Genomic DNA, 22,314 nt, shown 5'->3' on the forward strand with positions numbered 1-22,314 from the left:
TAGACTTTTGATAGAGTACTCGGCAACATATCAGGTTGATCATTTTCACCAGGGGCACGGACTTAGACCCGGAAGAAGGGCAGGCAGTTGACTCGGACAGGACCCTCGACTGCCCGCTGCCTAGACCCGCGAATAGCCATCTTGGTCAGGCACAGGTGCAAGGGACTTGATCCAAAACATCACCCATTCCTTCTCTCCAGAGATGCTGCCTGTCCCGCTGAGTTACTCCAGCTTTTTGTGTATCTCCAGCAGCAAACCGACAGGGAGACACCCCCTCCCTCCCGACCCGACTCCCTCTGTACCAGGTGACCAAAAATCAGGAGCATGGGGCTAAAGTGCAGCCAATTCCTGAGGAGCAGCCCCTTCAAGCCCACTGCTCACTGGGACCTGCATTGTGGATGTTCCTATAGCCTCCATTAACTAATCCATCTGATAAATAATGCAGCTAGCTATCGTCCTGAGACGAGCAGACAATGGTGTTGACAGATAGTTGGTTTGCACTCATTATGCGATAATATTCTTCTCATCAGCTAAGGAAATGAATACGGAAATGGAAGAAATACTTCAGCAGGTGATGGAGAAGAACAATGATGAAAACAAGAAAAAAACACAGCTGATCCGTGAAATTCGTGCAAAGCTAACAGCGCCCTCAATTAAACAAAACTTCCTAGATTTATCCAAAGTGAGTGGAATGTGTCAAAAATTGGAACATTTTGTGGTACTGTATGCATGATACACGTACACTCAGGGTCAGGGTCAGTTACAGTGCAGAAGGTCCATCACCCCCTCAAACCCTTGGCAGGTTAGTAGGAGAACAATCCAATACTTACCTGAAGAAGAAAAGAAAAATCAGATTCTGGAAATCTGACATTAAAAAGAATGCTGGAAATAGAACATAGCACAGTACAACCCAAAAACAGGCCCTTCAGCCCACTTCTTTCATGCCAAGACCCTCTCTTATTTACCTGCGCATAATCCATATTAGTTATAATCCATAACAGTTACCCTGCACATAACAATGGTGAATATAACTGAATATAATGCTGCATTCTACAATAACTATTGCTTTTTAAAGCACTGTAGTGTAACTGGAATTGAACGGAACAGATCGAGCAGTTTTTGTTGTGAAAGAACAGTAAATTTAAAGTTTGTTGATTTTTCATTGGAACCAGGAAAAGTTAGAAGTCAGACAGGTGATGAATTCCAGAGAAGGGGGAGGGGTGGAAGGGGAACAGAAAGTGCTGAAGATAACCTGACCCGTTGAGTTCCTCCAACACCTTTCTGTTCAGTTTATTGTCACATGTACCGAGGTATAGTGAAAAACTTTTGTTGCGTACTAACCAGTTAGCAGAAAGACAATACACGATTACAATTGATCCAGTTACAGTTCCATTTTGTTACTGCTCAGGATTCCAGCATCAGCGGTCTCTTGTGTCTTCTCCAGCAGATTGTGTTGTTGTTGAATTCATCACTGACTGCTGAATCAGAAGATGAGGTGCTCTTACGAGTTTATATTGCACCTCATTGGAAAAGTGTAAGAGGCCAATGACAGGGAGGTCAGAAATGACATTGGGGTGAAGATTTTACTGGAAAATGAAGGACTCAAGCTACAGTCTTGACGATCAGAGTAATGTATCCTGGAACATTAAATTCTAAGACATTTGGACGGGTAAATGGATAGGAAAGGTTTGGAGGGATGCGGGCCAAAAGCGGGCAGGTGGGACTAGTGTAGATGGGGCATCTTAGTCGGTGTGGGCAAGTTGGACCAAAGGGCCTGTTTCTCTGCTGTGCAGCTCTATGGCTGTGGGAAAGTAAATCTTTCCATTGTTGTTCAGTTTTATGTGAAGAAATACTGATTCATTGTCATGCAAAGGTCGAGGGAGGAACTTATTCAGATCTTGACATTTATACTTTATCTTGTTTGTATCTGTTTACAAACCATTACAATGAAACTATAAATATATTTACTCACACATTGTATATTAACTATTTTTAATAAACTGAATATAATGCTGCATTCTACAACAACTATTGCTTTTTAAAGCACTGTAGTGTAAATGGAATGGAACGGAATACTTTATTGTCAAATGTGACAAGGCACAGTGAAATTCTTTGCTTGCATACACAAGGTATACAAATAGCATATAAACCAACATATTAACAGCTGCTGTGAGTGATAGACTCCAATGTACAGCCATACGTGTGACAAAAGTTCTATAGAGGTGTTGCTATTGCTTAAATGTAATTAAAGATGGGTGAAGATCACCCAATTATATTTTCACAAGAAGAAACCATATATTTCACTTCCTCAGGGTACTCGTTCACAGCCACTGAATTTACTGGTTTTGCGGTGGTTGGGCAGACAAAACAATTTGTGCAAAAGCTTTTTGCATCAAATAGGATACGTGACAAGGGTGTCTGTTTTAGTTAAAGGTCAAATATCGGCCTTGACACTGGAGAGAGGCCTCTTGTTGTAGAAATAGTGTGGTGGGACCTTTTTAATGTTCATCTGAAAAAACAGGCAAGTCCTCAATTCAGAAAGGCATCACTTCCCCAGTAATATGTAGTCCTCCACAAAATCCTTTAGACCCGGGACATAGGGTTCAAGAGGCGAGAGTGTTTAAATATCAAATGTACTGACAATGGAACAATGACAATTTTACTTACAGCAGCATAACAGGTCTGTAAAAAACAGTACACATTGATAATATATATTTTTAAATCAATAAGTTACTAACTACAACACTAATGCAAAATAAAAGCATTTCAAACTACAACCAAAGGTTGTCCTTAGAAGTCTGTTGTTGGGGTTAGCATTGTGTAGTGTTCAAGAACCTTATGGTTGTTTGACAGAAGCTATTCTTGAACCTGGCACTCACGGTTGTGAGACTCGTATGCACTATAAGTACCTGTATTAGTATTTTGAAATTGCTTCTGTTGATGGCATCTGAATGGAAGGAAATGGAGCCATGTACAAAAGATTAATAGCTTGTATCTTCAAAAAGAGAGAAAAGTCTTGGATCAGACTCAGGGCGGAAGGAGGGCGTTAGCCATGGCAGTGAAACATCCACAGAAAATTTCAGTTGATAAAATGGTTTGGATAGACATAATTTTGAAGCAGGCTTTATGAAGAGATTGTGTGTAACGATCATCATCACTGTCTGGAATGTAGTCATTTAGCAGAGCACATTATTAGACAGTTGTAGATTTGATTCAATTTAAATCCAGTGATATCAGTGGAATAATATACTGGGCAAATATATAGCGACGGATCAATTTGATTTGTCGAGGGACCAAGGTTGATAATAGCCGTCAGTCTTTATTGAAGGAAGATTCTTTTCTTGCCAGTAAATCAACGTAAATCAGATTTGTCACAAATATATTTGCATTTCTTTCTGATATCACCCAATGCTGTACAGGGTGGCACAGTAACGCAGCTGGTAAAGCTGCTGACTCACAGCGCCTGAGACTCAGGTTCGATCCTGACCTCGGGTGCTGTTTGTGTGGAGTTTACATGTTCTCCCTGTGGCCGTGTAAGTTTCCTCCGGGTGCTCCAGTTTCCTTCCATATCCCAAGGACATGTGGGTTTGTAGGTTAATTGACCCTCTGTAAATTACACCTAGTATTTAGGGAGTGGTCGAGAAAGTGGGATAACATAGAACTAGCAGTTGATCGATGGTCAGTGTGGACTCGGTGGGCCGAAGGGCCAGTTCCATGCTGTATCTTTCAATTTGATTCAATTATTGCCTCCAGTAACTGCCTTAGCTGAATTCACTGCATAGGACTTGCATATAACAGGTGAATGAATGAAAATCTCACGTGGTAATCATGTTATTGAACCGCAGCCCGCTGGTTACGACCTCTTGGATGAGATGTCATTGATGGAGCTGCGGGAACGCCTTGGATTAATGAGGGAGGAGCGGATTAAGGAAGAGGAAGACAGACGGGACCGAATACTCCATGAAAAGCAAACAAGGGAGCGTGTCCTTTTGGATAAACTGGAACAGATCTCCTTGCACAGAGAAGCCATGAGCAAAAAAGCAGTGCTCAAGAGGAGGTAGGTGTCGTCGAAACGAAGGCCTTCTTTATCACTCACACCTATCACGTAGAACAGTGCAGCACAATGCCTGTGCCAAGCTAAACTAATCTCCTCTGCCTGCATGTAATCCATATCCCTCCATTCATTGCATGTGCCTATCCAAATGCCTCAAATTATAAAATCACTTGTCCACAAAAAACTCTGTACAGACAGCACCCGTAGTCTGGATTGAACCCGGATCTCTGGTGCTGTAAGGCAGCAAATCTACCGTCGCACCACTGTGCTGCCCTTTTGTGCCACTGTGCTACCGCTAGTTATGCTTGTTGTGCTTTCACCCCTTTACCGTTGTATAAGCTACAATTGATCGCCCACTGTGAAAAATGTTCACTACCTCAATGTATATGTTTCTTCAAACCCAGGGAGAAGGAACTGAAAAAAAGAAAGTTGTCCAAATTTCTGACAAACAACCAGCAATTAACTGAGTTAAAAGCTAAACTAGAAGAAAAGAAGAAAGAAAGCGATAAGCTGCTGCAAATGCAAAAGAAGAAAACTCAAGAGAATCTGCAAAGGGCTGAAGCCTCCAGGACAGCAGAGAGGGTATGTCCTTCCCAGTGAATTGTTGTGGGGAACCTGAAGCAAAGGTTTCATTCAGAATATCACACACCTCTTTAAAAGGTTATGTCTGTCTTCACTGTAGGGTGAAGACAGACATAAAGTTAAGGGCCAGAACTGAACACAATCTTTTTAGACTTTACTTTAGAGATACAATGCTGAAACAGGCCCTTCGGACCACCAAGTCCGCGCCGACAAGCATTACCCCATACACTGGCACAATCCTACACACTAGGGACAATTTACAATTTACAGAAGCCAATTAACTTACAAACCTGCACGTCTTCAGAGTGTGGGAGAAAACCGGAGCACCCGGAGAAAACCCACGAGGTCACAGGGAGAATATACAAACTCTGTACAGACAGCACCCTCATTCGGGATTAAAACCGGGATCTCTGACACTGTAAGGCTGCAATTCGACCAGCGATGTCACTGTGCTTCCCTACAAAGGAGGAAAGAAGATCAGCAGTTTACAAAGGCTCATAACTTTCTTCTGTCTGAAGAAGGGTCCCAGTTCGAAGCGTCGTCTGTCCATTCTCTACACAGATGCTGTCTGGCCAACTGAGTAAATCCAAGTCTTTGTGTTTTGTCAAGATTCCAGCATCTGCAGTTTCTTGTGTCTCCCTTATTTTCTTGCTCTATCCTTTTACGAGGATGTTGCCACGACTCAGGGCCTGAGCTGTACGATACCATAAACGTAGGGAGAGGTTGAGTGCAGGACGATGAAAATCTTATAGAGGTGTACACAATCATAAGAGGAATAGATCAGAAATGCACAGGCTCTTTGGCCCAGAGTAGGGGAATCGAGAACCAGAGGACATAGGTTTAATGTGAGAAGGCAAAGATATAACCTGAGAGGTCACTTTTTTACACACATGGTGATGGGTGTTTGGAATGAGCTGCCGGAGGAGGTAGTTGCGGCAGATACTATTGCAAAGTTTAAGAAACATTTAGACAGGTACGTGGATAGTATAGGTTTAGAGGGATTTGGGCCAAACGCAGACAGATGGGTCAAGTGTAGATGGGACATGTTGGTCGATGTGGGCAAGTTGGGCCAAATTTCCACACTGTTTGACTCTATCCCTTGAGCGATCCCATGTGATTTTACCATTCTCAGTCTTTTGCCACATTCAATAATGTGCAAGTTTTGGAGAGTTGCTTATTCACTGTCAGGTCATTCATGATCTTCCTTCAACCTACCTCCGCATCTTTCCCCAGCGCCAAGGGACACCCCATCCACTAGCTCTTCTGACTTCAGTGTACCACCTCTGCCCAATGAAAGGCATATTCTTACCATTATATCTCCTGGGGTTTTTTTTCCAAGTTAGTTTCCTTGCTACATGTTACCAGCATTTGAGGGCCTGAGCTACAGGTTGAGCAGGCTTGGACTTTTATTCCTTGGAGCAAAAGAAGCTGAGGGGTGATCTGATGGTGGTGTATAGAATCATGAGGGGAATATACAGGGTGAATGCACAGTGTCTTTTACCCAGGGTTGGGGAATCAAGAACCAAAGGGCTTAAGGGCCTGTCCCACTTGGGCGTCATTTGCACGTCATCTATGCGACATCATTTACGCATCACGACGCATGCGTGCATTACGCGCGCATGGCGCGTGGTGGCGTAGGCAGTGACGCGCGGTAGCGCAAGGCGCCCCAGGATTTTGGGATTCTCAAAATCATCGCGCGCCACATGCATGACGCGCAAATAACGCCAAAGTAGGACAGGCCCTATAGGTTAAGGTGAGAGGGGAAATATTTCATTGCAACCTGAGGGGCAACATTTTCACACAGTGAGTGTATAGAACAAGCTGCCAGAGGAGATTGTTGAGGCAGGTACTATAACAATCTTTAGAAGTCATTTGGATAGGTACATGGATAGAAAAGGTTGAGAGAGATACGGGCCAAACACGGGCAGGTGGGACAAGCGTATATGGGACACCTTGGTCAGCATGGACCCATGGGCTGAAGGGTCTGTTTCCGTGCCATATGACTCTGACCACTTCAGTTCCTTCAAAAGTCTCATGAGAGGCCAGTTATAGTCTCTGTAGCACAATCTGCTAGCCACTGTTATGTTAACATATGGTGAGTGTTTGATGGCATTGGGCCTGTACTCGCTGTAGTTTAGAAGAATAAGGCGGGACCTTGTTGAAACGTACAAAATAGTTAAAGGGCTGGATAGAGTGGATGTGGAGAGGATGTTTCCACTAGTGGGAGAGTCTACGACGAGAGGTCATAGCCTCAGAATTAAAGGACGTTTATCAATCAATCAATCAACCTTTATTGTCATCTTGCAAGCAACAGTTGTACAGTGCAAAATGAAAAGACGTTTCCCAGGGAATACCGGAGCATCGCACATGAAATTTAAAACATTTCACACATAATAACACTAAAAACAATCCAGTCCCTGATGGAACAGTGTAAATAGTTAAAAGCAGGTAAAACAACAACGTTAAAACCATACAGTAAAACCAATCATAAAAATGTCCGGGGCAGTTGATTTGAGTGGCCAGTGTCAGTTATTGAAGTGTCCATGCTAAGCCGCAGAATCAGGTGACTGTGAGTACAGAGTGACTGTTTAGCAGCCTCACAGCCTGTGGCAGGAAGCTGTTTAGCAGTCTTGTAGTCCGAGCTTTGATGCTGCGATATCTCTTGCCTGATGGCAGGAGATCCAGGTGTATGTGGAGGGGGTGCAGTTTGTCCTTAGCAATTCTTATTTTAGGAAGGAGATGAGGAGGAATTTCTTTAGTCAGATGGTGGTGAATCTGTGGAATTCTTTGCCACAGAAGGCTGTGGAGGCCAAGTCAATGGATATATTTAAGACAGAGATAGATAGATTCTTGATTAGTACTGGTATCAGAGGTTATGGGGAGAAGGCAGGAGAATGGGTTAGGAGGGAGAGATAGATCAGCCATGATTGAATGGCGGAGTAGACTTGATGGGCTGCATAGCCTAATCCCTCTCCTATCACTTATGGTCTTATGATCACTGTATTAATGACTTGGCATTCACCTGTCAATTTCTCATATTCTTTAATATGTTACAATTTTGATTACTAATGATCTTTAAGGCAACTATGACATCAAACCTTCACACCAGTAGCCGTGTCTGCTTTGTGTTTGTGATAGTCTGGCAGTGCTTTTGTTCTTTCTCACATCAACTTGTGCGACCGGAGATATTTAAATATCATTTATTCCTGTCCACAGCACCATCTAGTGCCTGTATATTACACTATACATCCTCTGTGCAACGTGTTTGGTGTAAATGTGCCTGGTCTCGTGGAGGGTCATAGGGATAGGCAACGTGGGACCATGCCCTACGGCCCGTAGAGGCTGCCCCAACCATGAGTACACTTACAATATCTCATGTTATACACTCCGCATTCCACTCAACTGCCTCCCCATTTCCAACGCTATCCTCCACATTAGGGGCTACATCCAATGGCCGTTTGTTACCCAGAGAAGACACTGCTTTCCATATCAATGCTGCTTCTACTTGTTGCGAGGAACACTAAGCCTTCATCAGTTCTTCATCAACTTACTTTGACTTTAATGTGGAGGTACAGAGCGGAAACAGGCCCCATCGGCCCACCGAGTCCGCACCAACAAGCGATCTCCCCGTACACTAACATTATCCTGCACACTGGAGACAATTTACAAATTTACAAAAGCCAATTGACCTACAAACCTTTCCGTCTTTAGAATGTGGAAGGGAACCTGAGCAGCCAGAGAAAACCAACATGGTCACAGGTCTCTGACTCTGTAAGGCAGCAGGTCTACCGTGGCACCACTGTGCCACTCTAACAGCTGTGCCCTGTGCCCAACCATACACCCCTGTGCCACTCCGATTGTCAATGCTCCATCTCTCTGACTTCCCTGTCTCAAAATCACTGTCACTAATTCAGGACTAATACTAACACAAACTCCAACAACCTGGGGTGAAACCGTAGAGCTGCTCTAAACTGTAGAGCTGCTGCCTCACAGTGCCAAAGACCAGGGTTTGTTCCTCACTACAGGTACTGAATGTAAAGCGTTTGCACGTTCTCCTTGTGACCGCACAGGCTTTCTCCAGGTGCTCTGGTTTCTGCCCACACTGTAGTTTAATTGTCCCCTGTAAATGGCCCTAAGTGTGTAAGGGAGCGGATGAAAAGTGAGACAACATAGAACCGAAATGAATGGACGGATGATGGTTGGCATGGACTTGGTGGGCTGAAGGGCCTGTTAACATGCTACATCTGTATACCAACCCAAACTATTTTGATTCCAGTCCCGCCCACCCTGCATCTTGCAGGAAACATTCCATTCTCTCAATTTCTGCAGCCCTGCAGCATCCATTAAGATGACTATATTCTCCACACCACTGTGTCCAACCTGCCTCCTTTTTTTCCAGAACGTTGCTTTTAAACGAGAATTCGATAAGCATCGGAAAAAAACTAATTTACTGATCAATGAGGAAAGGGATCAAATAGAATGCTATTCAGGGAATGGGTGTAGATTTAACAGGATGATTTGCCTTCTTCTGTCCCACAAGATATTTTTGATTCTTCTTCACCCAAAGTAGAAGCATCAAGCTGTCAGTATATATTTGAACAAGAATTTCATTCCTTAACTTCTGAAGACAATAGACAATAGACAAAAGACAATAGGTGCAGCAGTAGGCCATTCGGTCCTTCGAGACAGCACTGCCATGCAATGTGATAGTGGCTGATCATCCCCAATCAGTACCCCGTTCCTGCCATCTCCCCATATCCCCTGACTCCGCTATCTTTAAGAGCCCTATCAAGTTCTCTCTTGCAAGTATCCAGAGAACCAGCCTCCACCACCCTCTGAGGCAGAGAATTCCAGACTCACAACTCTCTGTGTCAAAATGTGTTTCCTCATCTCCGTTCTAAATGGCTTACCCCTTATTCTTAAACTGTGGCCCCTGGTTCTGGATTCCCCCAACATCGGGAATATGTTTCCTGCTCTAGCGTGTCCCGAGCCATAATAATCTTATAGGTGTCAATAAGATCCCCTCTCATCCATCTAAATTCCATAGTATACAAGCCCAGCCGCTCCATTCTCTCAGCATATGACAGTCCCGCCATCCCGGGAATTGACCTTGTGAACCTACGCTGCACTCCCTCAATAGCAAGAATGTCCTTCCTCAAATTTGAGATTCCTATATCGGTGAGGCCAAGCGTAGGCTTGGTGATCGCTTCGCTGAACCTCCACTCGGTTCACAATAACCAATCTGATCTCCCGGTGGCTCAGCACTTCAACTCCCCCTCCCATTCCGAATCCGACCTTTCTGTCCTGGGCCTCCTCCATGGTCAGAGTGAGGACCACCGTAAATTGGAGGAGCAGCACCTCATATTTCGCTTGGGCAGTTTGTACCCCAGCGGTATGAACATTGACTTCTCTAACTTTTGGTAATCCTTACTGTATCCTCCCCTTCTATCTCTCCCTCTAGCTCTCTGGCTCTTCCTCTTCCTTTCTTCTTCTCACCCCACCCCCACCCTCACATCAGTCTGAAGAAGGGTTTCGGCCCGAAAGGTTGCCTATTTCCTTCGCTCCATAGATGCTGCATCACCCGCTGAGTTTCTCCAGCATTTTTGTCTACCTTCAATTTTCCAGCTTCTGCAGTTCCTTCTTAAACAATAATCTGCCTTCCTGCTTTTGCTACCAAAGTGGATAACCTCACATTTATCCACATTTAACTGCATCTACCATGCATCTACCATGCATCTGTCCACTCACCCAACCTGTCCAAGTCACCCTGCATTCACATAGCATCCTCTCACAGTTCACACTGCCACCCAGCTTTGTGTCATCTGCAAATTTGCTAATGTTACTAGTAATCCCTTCATCTAAATCATTAATATATATTGTAAATAGCTGCGGTCCCAGCACCAGGCCTTGCGGACCCCACTGGTCACTGCCTGCCATTCTGAAAGGGACCCGTTAATCCCTACTCTTCGTTTCCTGTCTGCCAACCAATTTTCTATCCATGTCAGCACTCCACCCGCAATACCATGTGCCCTAATTTTGCCAACTAATCTCCTATGTGGGACCTTATCAAATGCTTTCTGAAAGTCCAGGTACACCACATCCACTGGCTCTCCCTTGTCCATTTTCCTAGTTACATCCTCAAAAAATTCCAGAAGATTAGTTAAGCACGATATCCCCTTTGTAAATCCATGCTGATTCGGACCGATCCCGTTACTGCTATCCAAATGTGCCGCTATTTCATCTTTTATGATTGACTCCAGCATCTTCCCCACCACATATTTACATAATGGACCAAAAAGGCCCTGTCCCACTTTCCCGAGTTACTCACGCACTCTCCTGAGTTTTCCCTTGATTCAAACCGTAATTCGGGTCCGAGGTCGAATCAAGGATGGAGTCCGTAACTCGGGAGAATGCCAGCCATAGGAACTCATCAGGTAACTCGGGGAAAATTTTTCAACATGGACCAAGGCCCCGAGTACCTACAGGTCCTCTCAATGCAAAAAAACTCTGGGAAGTTCATATCAAAGTGGGACCGTGCAAACATGAAACATTCACCCCGTGTGATTTCACCCCGGTCACTCCCTTTTTGCCAAGAGGTACAAAGTGTGAAAATGCACACCTCCAGATTCAGGAACAGTTTCTTCCCAGCTGTTGTCAGACAACTAAACTGTCCTCTCATCAGCTAGAGAGCAATCCTGACCTGCCACATACCTCAATGAAGACCTTTGAACTATCTTTAATCAAACTTTACCTGACTTTATCTTGCACTAATCGGAATTCCCTTTATCCTGTATCTGTACACTGTGGACGGCTTAATTGTAATCTTGTTTAGTCTTTTCGCTGATAGCACGCAACAAAATGCTTTTCACTGAACCTCAGTACACGTGACAATAATAAACTAAACAAATTTAAAGCAAAACGAAAACTGCTGGTTGAACTCAATGGGCCAAGCAACCACTATGGAGGGAAAGGGACAGTCAACATTTTGGGATTGGAATCATTCTTCAGACTGGGTTGATATGCTGGGCCCACATCTCTGGTTGTCTTCCTTCAAAGACTGATGAGAAAACCTAGCTGTAAAAATCTAGAGATGTTATATCTTGCAGTTATGGGCACTGCTCTAATTTTAAGACACTTGAAGAGGCAGATTCATTCACAATACCCAAGCAGGGGAGTGTTCTTGTTAGGAATATTTAACAACTGTAGCTTTTTTGCCGGGATTTATTTTTTCTCATCAAAATTTTCGTTAAAGATGTTGTTGATTGAAACGTCACATCCTGTATAAGTAATGAAACATTTGTGAATAATTCACCTCAGAAAGCAAACGAAGAACGCTGGTGGTGGCACATGGAAGCTAGCCGTGAACACAGGTCCCAGCAAGTTAAAGTTCGTACTAGAACCTGTTAGAAAGCATCCAAGCATCAGTGTTCGGTGGCGTGGTAAAACTGAAGATATTGACCTAAAAAATGATCTGACGGTACTTTTAAAGAAGCAATGGTACTTTATAAATACGATAATGAATGATAATCGCAATAAAAGTAATGGCTTCTGTAAAATTATATCTTAGTTCCGATGTTCACTTAAAAAAAACACAAAAGCATCACCAAATGGAAATACATTATTGTTTTCTCTTGGTCTGTGTTTTGTTGAAATAAAGTGATAATAGTGTAGTTGTGATTGAGTTATACGGCACAGAAACACAACCTTCAAGAATCAAGAGTGTTTTATTGTTATACGTCCCAAAACGGAACAATGAAATTCCTACTTGCAGCAGCACGACAGATATGTAAACACCATAACAGCAAAGAAGTTTAGTACAAACAATAGTACAAAGACAAATACAATTAAAATAATGCCCTTTGTCCTTCAGCACAACTCGTCCATACAGACCAACGTGCCTTCCTGTAGCTAACTGATTTAGTTTAGTTTATTCTCACGTGTATCGAGATACAGTGAAAAGCATTTCGTTGCATGCTGATCAGTCAGTGGAAAGACTATACGTGATTACAATCGAGCCATTCAGAGGGATGACAACCTGAGATGTAGGTGTAGGAAGGAACTGCAGATGCTGATTTACACCGCAGATAGAAACAAAATACTGGAGTAACCAGGTGTGGGGCCAGCATATTAACCCGGTCTGAAGAAAACCGAAGGTGGTTGAGGCCAGTTTATTGGCTATATTTAAGAGGGAGTTATATGTGGCCCTTGTGGCTAAAGGGATCAGGGGGTATGGAGAGAAGGCAGGTACAGGATACTGAGTTGGATGATCAGCCATGATCATATCGAATGGCGGTGCAGGCTCGAAGGGCCGAATGGCCTACTCCTGCACCTATTTTCTATGTTTCTAAGACCCTTCTATACCTTCCCTATCCATGTACCTGTCCCATTGACTTTAAACATTACAATTGCACCCACTGCTACCAGTTCCAACACTGCACACACCTACAACCTCTGTGTGAAAGACAATCCTCTCAGATCCCTTTTACATCTTTCCTCTCTAACCCTTCACCTGTGCCCTCAGGATTTTGATTACCCCACCCTGGGAAAAAGACTGTGACCATCCACCTTATCTATACCCCTCCAACTGCTGCACTGCAAGGCAAACAGTTTCAGCCCTAACCAGTCTCGCCTTGGAACTCAAATCCTCCATTGCCAGCAATATTCTTGTGAAACATTCTTCCACTCCCCCATCCTCTCACCCTCATTCCCCCCATCCTTGCTTCCGCTCCCCTCACAACCCCTTCCCATTAATGCCCCCTCCACTCACACTCCCCCTCACACACCCATCCAATGCCCTCTTATGCCATCTCCACTCCCCAAAGATGTTCTTACCAAAGCAAGTTCCATTTGCCCCACATTTAACCCATATCTCTTTATACTTTTCCTATCTATCTGCCTATCTATGTCTAGGGATATGGGGTAAAAGCCGTACTGATTTTGGATGATCAGCCATGATCATATTGAATGGTGGTGCTGGCTTGAAGGACCGAATGGCCAACTCCTGCATCTATGTTTCTATGTCCCTGTCCATGTATCTGTCATTGTATCATAGGTTAATGGGAGAAGGTAGGAGGATGGAGTTGAGAGGGAAAAGTAGATCAGCTATGATAGAATGGTGGAGCAGACTCGATGGGCCAAATGGCCTAATTCTGCTCAGAGGTCTTATGGTCTTATGCACCTGTCCATGTACCATGCACTTTCTTTAGTCAAGTTTATTATTGTCACGTGTACAGAGGTACAGTGAAAATTTGTTATTTGCATATTATCCAGTCAGAGAAGACTATGCATGAATACAACCAAGCCGTCCACAGTGCAGGGATAGAGGATTAATGGTACAACATTTAGTGCAAGATATAAATTACAATTTAAATGCTTGGAACGACTGTAATGGATAATAGGGGGGTGCACGTTAGGTCATCGGGTCAAAGGGCGAGACGCATGGAGCAGCCCAATCTATGTGGAGGACATGACAGCCTACAGCATACACTGTTAATACATGAAACATGTACTTTCTTATCTGTTAAAAACAGGCAAAATGGTCAATTTTTGCGCTGTAAATAATTGTGGAAATCGGCGTAACCGTGAGAGACATTTCTCCTACTTCAGAATTCCAAAAGCGAGGAGAAATTATGGTAGAGAGAGAAGCGACAGCTGAAGGGACAACAACAGGTAAAGTGATTGGCGAACATTGGCCATGCCGATATCAAGATTGAAAATATTGGGAATTATCGCGTTTGCTCACTGCATTTCATCAACGGTAAAGGGTCTGTCCCACTAACGCGACTTTTCAGCGACTGTCTTCGACTTTCAAGCTCGAGGGCACGCGCCTGAAAAACCTCGAGCTGGATCAACCGTCAGCGATGAAACCGCGAGCCGGATCGACCGTCTGCACACACACACACAAACACAAACACATCGCAAAGGCGGAGGCCAGGGAAAGCGGGGGAGCGCTGTCTGAAATTCACACCCGTGATGAACAGGAAGGTAAAAGATGTCTGACACAGTTACGGTAAGTCCTTTAGAGAGCACGGGGTGGGGGGGGAGGGGTGTTATGACTCCTGAATGCAGGTACTTCAGAGCCGCTTAACATAATTCAAAAACCAGGTTCAAGTTCAAAAATCTTTTAATTATTCAATGGAACACAAAAACCCAAACCTGATTTAAACAACCCAGTTAGGGATATGGATGGACTAACAAACAATTAAACCAGCCAGCCACGTAATGGACCGTCGAACCAGAGACTCTAAAACCTACCTAAAGAGATATAACCCTGAAACAAAATACACAAAAACACTACGGTCCCTTTATCCGTCCCAATTCAATTTGTTAACAAGTAATGGTGAAAGTACACAAAGATCTATGCCATGTGGCCAGGCCTTCCTCAGCTCACACCAGCAGGCTGCTCACAAGTCAGGGTCTATGAAGAAGAGAGAGAATCCTGGGAAACTCTGGTATTTAAGCTTCAGATGAGTCACCCGTCACCTGACGCAGCTTGGCCAATCGGGTACAGGAGCCTTTAACCCCTTGATTCCAGACTCACAGCCACAAGGCCTGTACTCGGGAGAGAAACAGAGAAAGGTAAGTGCATAACATTCACCGAGGGGGGGTGAGCGCCTAACAGGGGGGAGAGAAGGGGGGTGAGAAGGAGTGGAGACATTTTTAAGAAGCCAGACAACTTTTAATAAAGTTTAGCGGGCATTTAAAATTACCGGTTGGTTTACTTACATTTTCTTTCTCAACGAGCTTTACCTTCGACTACCTCCGATTACCTTAGATTGCCTTTGGTTTATAACCTACCTCGACTAAACCTACGAGTAAAAAAATATCGATTTTTTCCATGGCGACCTTTTTTTACTCGTGGGGATTTTTCAGCTTGCTGAAATAAAAGCATGAAGGAGAGCTACTCTCCTTTAGATACGGTGGGTGGTGCGACTCACGTTGCAGCGGCCTCTGCAGTCCGTCTGTCTTTTTATTATTTTCTGTCTCGTTTTAATGTAGTTTTTATTTCTTTGTTTTGACGGGGTATGTGTGTGGGGGGCGGGGGGGTGGGGAAACTTTAAAATCTTTCCCCTGCACGGGAGACCCGACCTTTTCTTTGTCGGGTCTCCGTTGTCGTTGGGGCTGCAACGTGGAGCGGCCTCCAGCAGGAACGACCTGGGGCTCCAGTCGCGGAGCCTGCGGACTTACTTACCATCGCGAAGCTGGCCGAGTTCGGAGTGGGTGGAGCGGTGGTGGCGCGCTGCTGTAACCCGACCCCCGGAGATTCGGAGGCTCCAACTGCAGGTCTGGCAGACAGGAACACTGGGAGCCCGCCAGTCCCTGCTGGGAGACCGCTTTTCGGGGCTTCCGCAACGGCGACTTCACCCGCCCGAGTTGCGGGGTTGAAGATTACCTGGAGCGGGGTCTTGCATCACTGCCCCACGCGGCTTGGAATGTCTGTGGGACTTTGCTAGTGCCCACCGGGGGCTCCAACAACAAGACCCGGAGCGTGACCTTGCATCACCCGGCGTGGCTTTAATGGCCGCGGGACAATTACCATCGCCCGCCGGGGACTTTGACTCTGACATCGGGGGGGGAGAGGGGAGTGCAGGGGAGAGATACGTTTTTGCCTTCCATCACAGCGAGGAGAGATGCGCTGGGATGGATGTCTGTGTAAATTGTGTTGTGTCTTGGGTCTTTTTCTTTTTGTATGTATGACTGCAGAAACAACATTTCATTTGGACCTCAAAGAGGTTCAAATGACAAATAAAATTGTATTGTATTGTATTGTATTGTACAAAGACCTCCTAGGACCTTGTGTCGACCATGCTACGAGTATGAGTCGAGGGCAAACTCTTCTAAACTCGTGAATTAGGTCACCGCAGTGGGACAGGCCCATAAGTCATTATTTGTGTTTTTTCTTGATTCCTTTGGTATCTAAAAAGTTTCAGAAGTGATAAATCTGGCTGTAAAATTTTAAAATCGCCCGTGGTTCTCAAGTGGGTTTTTACATTCAAAAAGAAAACACTTCTGAAGCTAAATTTAAAAAAATCTCCAGACTTACGAGTGGTGTGTGGAAAAGTAAGTTTTCTATCATTATGCTATTGAGATGTATATTTTGGCAAATAATAAAATGTCCTGACAGCTTAAACACCCACACCCTTTCAAAGATATTTGCTGAGGTTGATTATGTCCAATTAACAGCTAACAATTATGCCATTCCTTGGCCTGCATCTGAGTAAAATGCAATTCAAAACCCACATATGGTTTGCAATTTTTTAAATTATAAATTTAGCTTCAGAAATTTTTTCTTTTTCTGGGACAGAAGAAGGACCGGCTCTGCTGGCAACCATAGTAAATGCATACCTGACATTCACCGCGTGTACGACAGTTGGCGTCGCATGGCAACAGTACTGGTCACAGGTCCCTTTAGCAACCTCCCTATAGCAGATCCACTTGTCCCTGCACCGGTCGATGTACCATGCACATGTTCATGCACCTGTCCCTACACCATGCACCTGTCTCTGTACCTGTCCGTGCATCTGAACTATGCCATACACCTGAACTATGTACCATACACCTGTCCATGTACCATGCACATGTTCATGCAATTGTCCATGTACCATGCATTTGTCCCTGCACCACAGCATCCAGGCCACCCAGCTACGACGCTGCATCGGATCCGCTGAATTCATGTAGAATATGATCTAATTTGAGATAAAGCGCAGTGTTTCACTGTAGATAGACACAGAAAGCTGGAGTAACTCAGTGAGACAGGCAGCATCTCTGGAGAGAAGAAATAGATGATGTTCAGGCCCGTACGAAGCTTTTCAAAAAGGGGGGTGGCATGAGAGGATTACAAAAATTTTACGTGAAATAATGTACACGCAGTGCACATCACAAGCGCGAAGTACAAAGTCCCTCGTAGCCGGGGTCCAGGACCCGCTTAAGGGCACTGGAAGCTCTGGGGTTTTAGATGCTCTCTGGTGCATTCTGAGCTTTATTTTGGAGCATTTTTGCACCAAATTTTAGACGCAAAAACTGCAAATAAAATACTGTACATTTTTGCAGTAAAGAAAACCTTTATTTAGAAAATGTTTTGTGTGTTGATTTGATTGCCTGTTACTGTTAGACTGCGTTAGTGTGTTCAGTGCACATTTAATGGTCCTCCTGACATAACAACTTCACATTACATCAATTTCAACATGGAGAAGTGATGTGAATACAACATTTAGTTTGACTTAAATTTCAGTCATGAAAATTGAGGTAAAACTAAATGGTGCATTTGCATTACTATGATCACTTTCAGGACTGTCATATGCTGAGAGAATGGAGCAGCTGGGCTTGTACACGCTGGAGTTTAGAAGGATGAGAGGGAATCTCATTGAAACAAATGAGATTGTTAAGGGCTTGGATATGCTAGAGGCAGGAAACATGTTCCCGATGTTGGGGGAGTCCAGAACCAGGGGCCACAGTTCAGGAATAAGGAATAAGCCATTTAGAATGGAGACGAGGAAACACTTTTTCTCACAGAGAATGGTGAGTCTGTGGAATTCTCTGCCTCGGGTTGAAGGCAGGTTCTCTGGATGCTTTCAAGAGAGAGTTAGATAGGGCACTTAAAAATAGCGGAGTCAGGGGATATGGGGAGAAGGCAGAGAAACGGGGTACTGATTGGGGATGATCAGCCATGATCACATTGAATGGCGGTGCTGGCTCGAAGGACCAAATGGCCTACTCTTGCACCTATTGCGTATTATCTATTGCTTTCAAACTAACCTATTTTACTGTAATAGTATTATAACACATTCTAGTTCCATAATGACTCATAAACAAGATCACAAATCACATTTTGAATTCTCAAACACAGTGTGATTGTGAATAATTAAAGAGCTGCCAAGTTTCACCGAGCATTTCCGTATTTCGATGGCTGAAAAATCTTGTTGGGGAAATCGGTATTCTCACATAAATGCAATAGAGCGTATTACACAGAAACTGGATTTTTGGAAACGGGAACATTTTTACATATTCTGGTAGAGATGTACCCCCCGGAGTCTGAAAACGGCTTACATGAAGATGTTGTGCTTTATTTCTTGAGTTATTAATAAAAATGTTCACAAATCCGATCAAACTTTGAAATCAAAACGGCTGTTTTTCGCTGATGACGTAACGATGGACCTGCCTGCCTGGCGTCTGCTCGTGCTGCTCACGCTGCTCACGCTGCTCGTGCTGCTCACGCTGCTCACGCTGCGACTGACGTCACCACCCACCCCTCCCTCCTCCCCCCGTTGTTCAAAAATCGCTGTCGACTGAAGACTGCGTCGGCCCAAACGGCGCTCCTTTGGTCGACAATTGCTCGCTCGCGCCTCGAGTCGAGTCTATCCCCCCTCCCCTCTCTCCCCCACCCCCTCTCTCTTCCCCCCCCCCCCCTCGCCCCCCCCACCCGTCGGCCAGCCCGGGCCTCCCCCCCTCCCCCCCCCCTCTCTCTCAGCCCCCCCCCCCCCCCCCCCCCTCCTCTCTCTCCCCCCCCCTCGACCCGGCCCCCCCCCTTCCTCCACTCCACTCTCTCTTCCCCCCCCCCTCCCTCTCTCTCCCCCCTCCCTCTCTCTCCCCACCCCACTCTCTCTTCTCGACTCTCTCTCTACCCCCTCTTTCTCCCTCACCCCCCCCTCGGTTCGGCCTAGGCCTTCTCTCCCCTCCCCCCCCCCTTCTCTGCCCCCCTCGACTCGGCCCGGGCCTTCCCCCCTCTCTCCCCCTTTCTCTTCTCATCTCCCCCTTCTCCCTATCCACCTCTTCCAATCTCCCACCCTCTCTCCCCCCCCCCCCCCCTCTCCCTCTCTCCCTCTCTCTCTCCCTCTCTCTCTCTCTATCTCCCCTTCCCCCCCCCCCCCCCTCCTTCTCCCTCTCTAGATGCGCCTGCGAGTTGGGGAGCTATGCGTGTGTGGGGTAGTTAGTGTCTGTGTGTGTATGTGTAGTGGGGGGGGGGTGGTTAGTGTGTGTGTGATGGCACAGGCCACTCCCTTCCCCCCGCAACCACACCCTGGCCTAGTAACTATTAAAAGTCTGATCTTGGATGTGTGTGCATTTCTTTGTGAGTTTGTTTGTTCATGTGTGTGTTTGTTTCTGTAAAATCACATCTTCTCGAATAAATGACATGCTAAAGGTAAAATTTTTACATATTCCGATAGAGATTTTCCCCCTGGTCCAAAATCGCCTTATCTTAAATTTTCATGCTTTATTTCTCGAGTTATTAATGAAAATCTTCAAAAACCTGACAAACTTTGAAGTCTGCGCCGTCTTGCGTGTCATCACCTGTGCTAAGCCCCATGCTCTACTCCCTCTTCACTCACGACTGTGTTCCTGCATTCGACACCAACACCATCGTGAAGTTTGCAGACAACACAACAGTGATTGGGCTGATCAACAACGGTGATGAAACAAAATACAGGGCGGAGGTGCAGAACCTGGCGGACTGGTGCACACGTAATAACTTGTCACTAAACACCTCCAAGACCAAGGAGCTGATTATTGACTTCAGACGGTTCAATAATGGAGAATACGCCCCAATCTCCATTTACGGGGAAAGTGTGGAGAGATTGTCCAGCTTTAAGTTTCTGGGCACTCACATTTCTGAGGACCTCACATGGTCCACCAACACCGCTGCGCTGGTCAAGAAGGCACAGCAACGACTGTTCTTCCTGAGGACATTAAAAAAGACTGGTCTGCCCCAACAGCTGCTGACAACGTTCTACCGCTGCACCACAGAGAGCATATTAACATATGGCATCTCTGTGTGGTATCTCAGCTGCACGGATGCGGAGAGGAGAGTTCTTCAGCGGGTCGTCCACAGAGCGCAGAGGATCATTGGGACAGAGCTACCAGCCTTGGCGGGCACCTACCACACACGGTGCCTCAGGAAGGCTGTCAGCATCCATAAAGACTCCTCACACCCTTGTAACGGACTGTTTGAACTACTTCCCTCCGACAGACGTTACAAGGCCTTCTACGCCCGAACATCCAGACTCAGAAACAACTTTATTCCAAGAGTTATAGCGGCTCTGAACTGGTCCTGCTGAGTGCCCCCCACCCCCCCTGGACTGTCTCCCTCGGATGGTCACGACACACAGCTTATTTATTTATTGTACTTTTCTTTTTCATCGGTTGGAGCTGCATACTAAATCTCGTTGCACTGACGTGCAATGACAATAAAATATATTATTATTATTATTATTCTTTTTTAGTGACGTCCGCTCCCCGCTAGTCCTCTGGTCCCCCCCCCCCCCCCCCTCTCTCTCCTCTCCTCTCCCTCTCCCCCTCCCCCCCCCCCCTCCCCCTCCCTCACATTTCTCTCCCCTGCCCTCCTCCTCATCTCCCCCCCCTACTCTCCTCTCCCCGGCCTCTCTCCTCTCCTCCCCCCCCCCCCCCCCCCCCGCCCCGCCGCCACCCCAAGGTGCATAAGTAACCACGCCTGCAGCGCCCCGAGAAGCAGCAGCAGGTTGCCCCAAGGAGCCGCTCAAGCAGCGGGTTGGTGAAGGTGGATTGCGGCGCTTGCACTCCAACCTCAGCTGCCGCATCTCCAGCGCCTGCTCGGGCTTGGACAGTTTCCTCGAGCAGTGCGGACTCGAGCCCGAGGTGATGGAGAACCTGACCAGGGAGAAGTTTGCCACCGACGCCGCCTTCTTGGCCTCAAGTTTTGCAGCGCGAGCTGCCCAGACTCGGAGAGCGAGCAGCGATAGTTGCAACGAGCCGCCCTGGGGGAAGACAAGCGTCTGCCCTCTGGGTCCTCAAGCACAACGCCAGGGTCATCCAGTGGCTGTACGGCTGCAAGAGGGCCAAGGAGCCCAAAGGCAAGGCTCCCTCTGTCCTAGTGTAGAATAAAAAAATATTGCGCCCCCATTTTTTAATATATTTTTTCACTCTGGATTTTTTATTTACTCTGGAAAAAAAGGTGTTAGGGGGGTGCGGCCGCACCCATCGCACCCCCCACGGCCATGGACGTTTCCTTCTTGTTTCACTACAAAAATAAACCCACGCCTCCTGCAGCATCACGGACGTTGCAGCTCCTCCCCCGCCTTGGTCCTCGCCTGACGTCATCGCTACCCCGCGCTGCCTGCTGGGAGTTGTAGTGCGGACTGCTTCGGCCCCCGGGTGACCTTCCGCTGACCCCGCCCACCGCCGGCTGCCGGGTGACGGGCACAGCTATCGCCCAATCAACTGCCGCCCTTCGGAGTCGGTCGGCACCAATGGGCAGCGAGTGGGGCGGGACCAGCGGCGTGATGACGTCAGGCGTCGCCCTTCCCCCCCCTGCCCCCTCGGCCGGAGGCTGCCAGGCCGCGTCCTCTCAGCCCAATGGTGACTACATTTCATTCTCCGTCTCCCGCTACCTGCTCGCGTCACCAATTGGTCCGTTCGCGCGTCGATGGTAAAACGGCTCCGGCCGGTTTGGCGGGTGAGCGCGGGATGGGTGTTGTTACCCGGCGGGTCGAGTCGAGTCTCTCGGCAGGCCGGGGCCTGGTGAAGCGGCGCCGGCTCCGGGCCTGGACGGGTCGGTCTGTACCCCGGGTCTGTCTGTCTGTGCCCCGGGTCTGTCTGTACCCCTGCCCCGGGTCTGTCTGTCTGTGCCCCTGCCCCGGGTCTGTCTGTACCCCGGGACTGTCTGTACCCCTGCCCCGGGTCTGTCTGTACCCCTGCCCCGGGTCTGG

General features: G+C 46.5%; 2 protein-coding genes across 6 annotated transcripts in view; both read left to right on the forward strand.

Moving 5' to 3' along the window:
- The window catches only part of cfap99 (cilia and flagella associated protein 99), an 88,013-nt gene extending 75,707 nt beyond the window's left edge, over positions 1-12,306 (forward strand). For both annotated transcript variants that reach the window (XM_055632266.1, XM_055632267.1), the window contains exons 13-16: positions 531-682; positions 3,846-4,057; positions 4,459-4,636; positions 11,954-12,306. In XM_055632266.1, the coding sequence (XP_055488241.1) occupies positions 531-682; positions 3,846-4,057; positions 4,459-4,636; positions 11,954-12,043 (632 nt within the window). In that variant the 3' untranslated portion in view covers positions 12,044-12,306. The remainder of the gene's footprint in view (positions 1-530; positions 683-3,845; positions 4,058-4,458; positions 4,637-11,953) is intronic.
- Positions 12,307-21,853: 9,547 nt separating this feature from the next.
- rnf4 (ring finger protein 4) overlaps positions 21,854-22,314 on the forward strand; it is a 38,901-nt gene continuing 38,440 nt past the window's right edge. The window contains exon 1 of one of the 4 annotated variants that reach the window (XM_055632270.1): positions 21,854-21,964. In XM_055632270.1, the coding sequence (XP_055488245.1) occupies positions 21,962-21,964 (3 nt within the window). In that variant the 5' untranslated portion in view covers positions 21,854-21,961. Of the gene's footprint in view, positions 22,062-22,314 lie in introns of all 4 variants that reach the window. The other 3 variants (XM_055632269.1, XM_055632271.1, XM_055632268.1) reach the window with 3 other exon arrangements.

This window comes from Leucoraja erinacea, chromosome 3 (genome assembly GCF_028641065.1).
Source record: "Leucoraja erinacea ecotype New England chromosome 3, Leri_hhj_1, whole genome shotgun sequence".
In the NCBI taxonomy this organism is placed as follows: Eukaryota; Metazoa; Chordata; class Chondrichthyes; order Rajiformes; family Rajidae; genus Leucoraja; species Leucoraja erinaceus.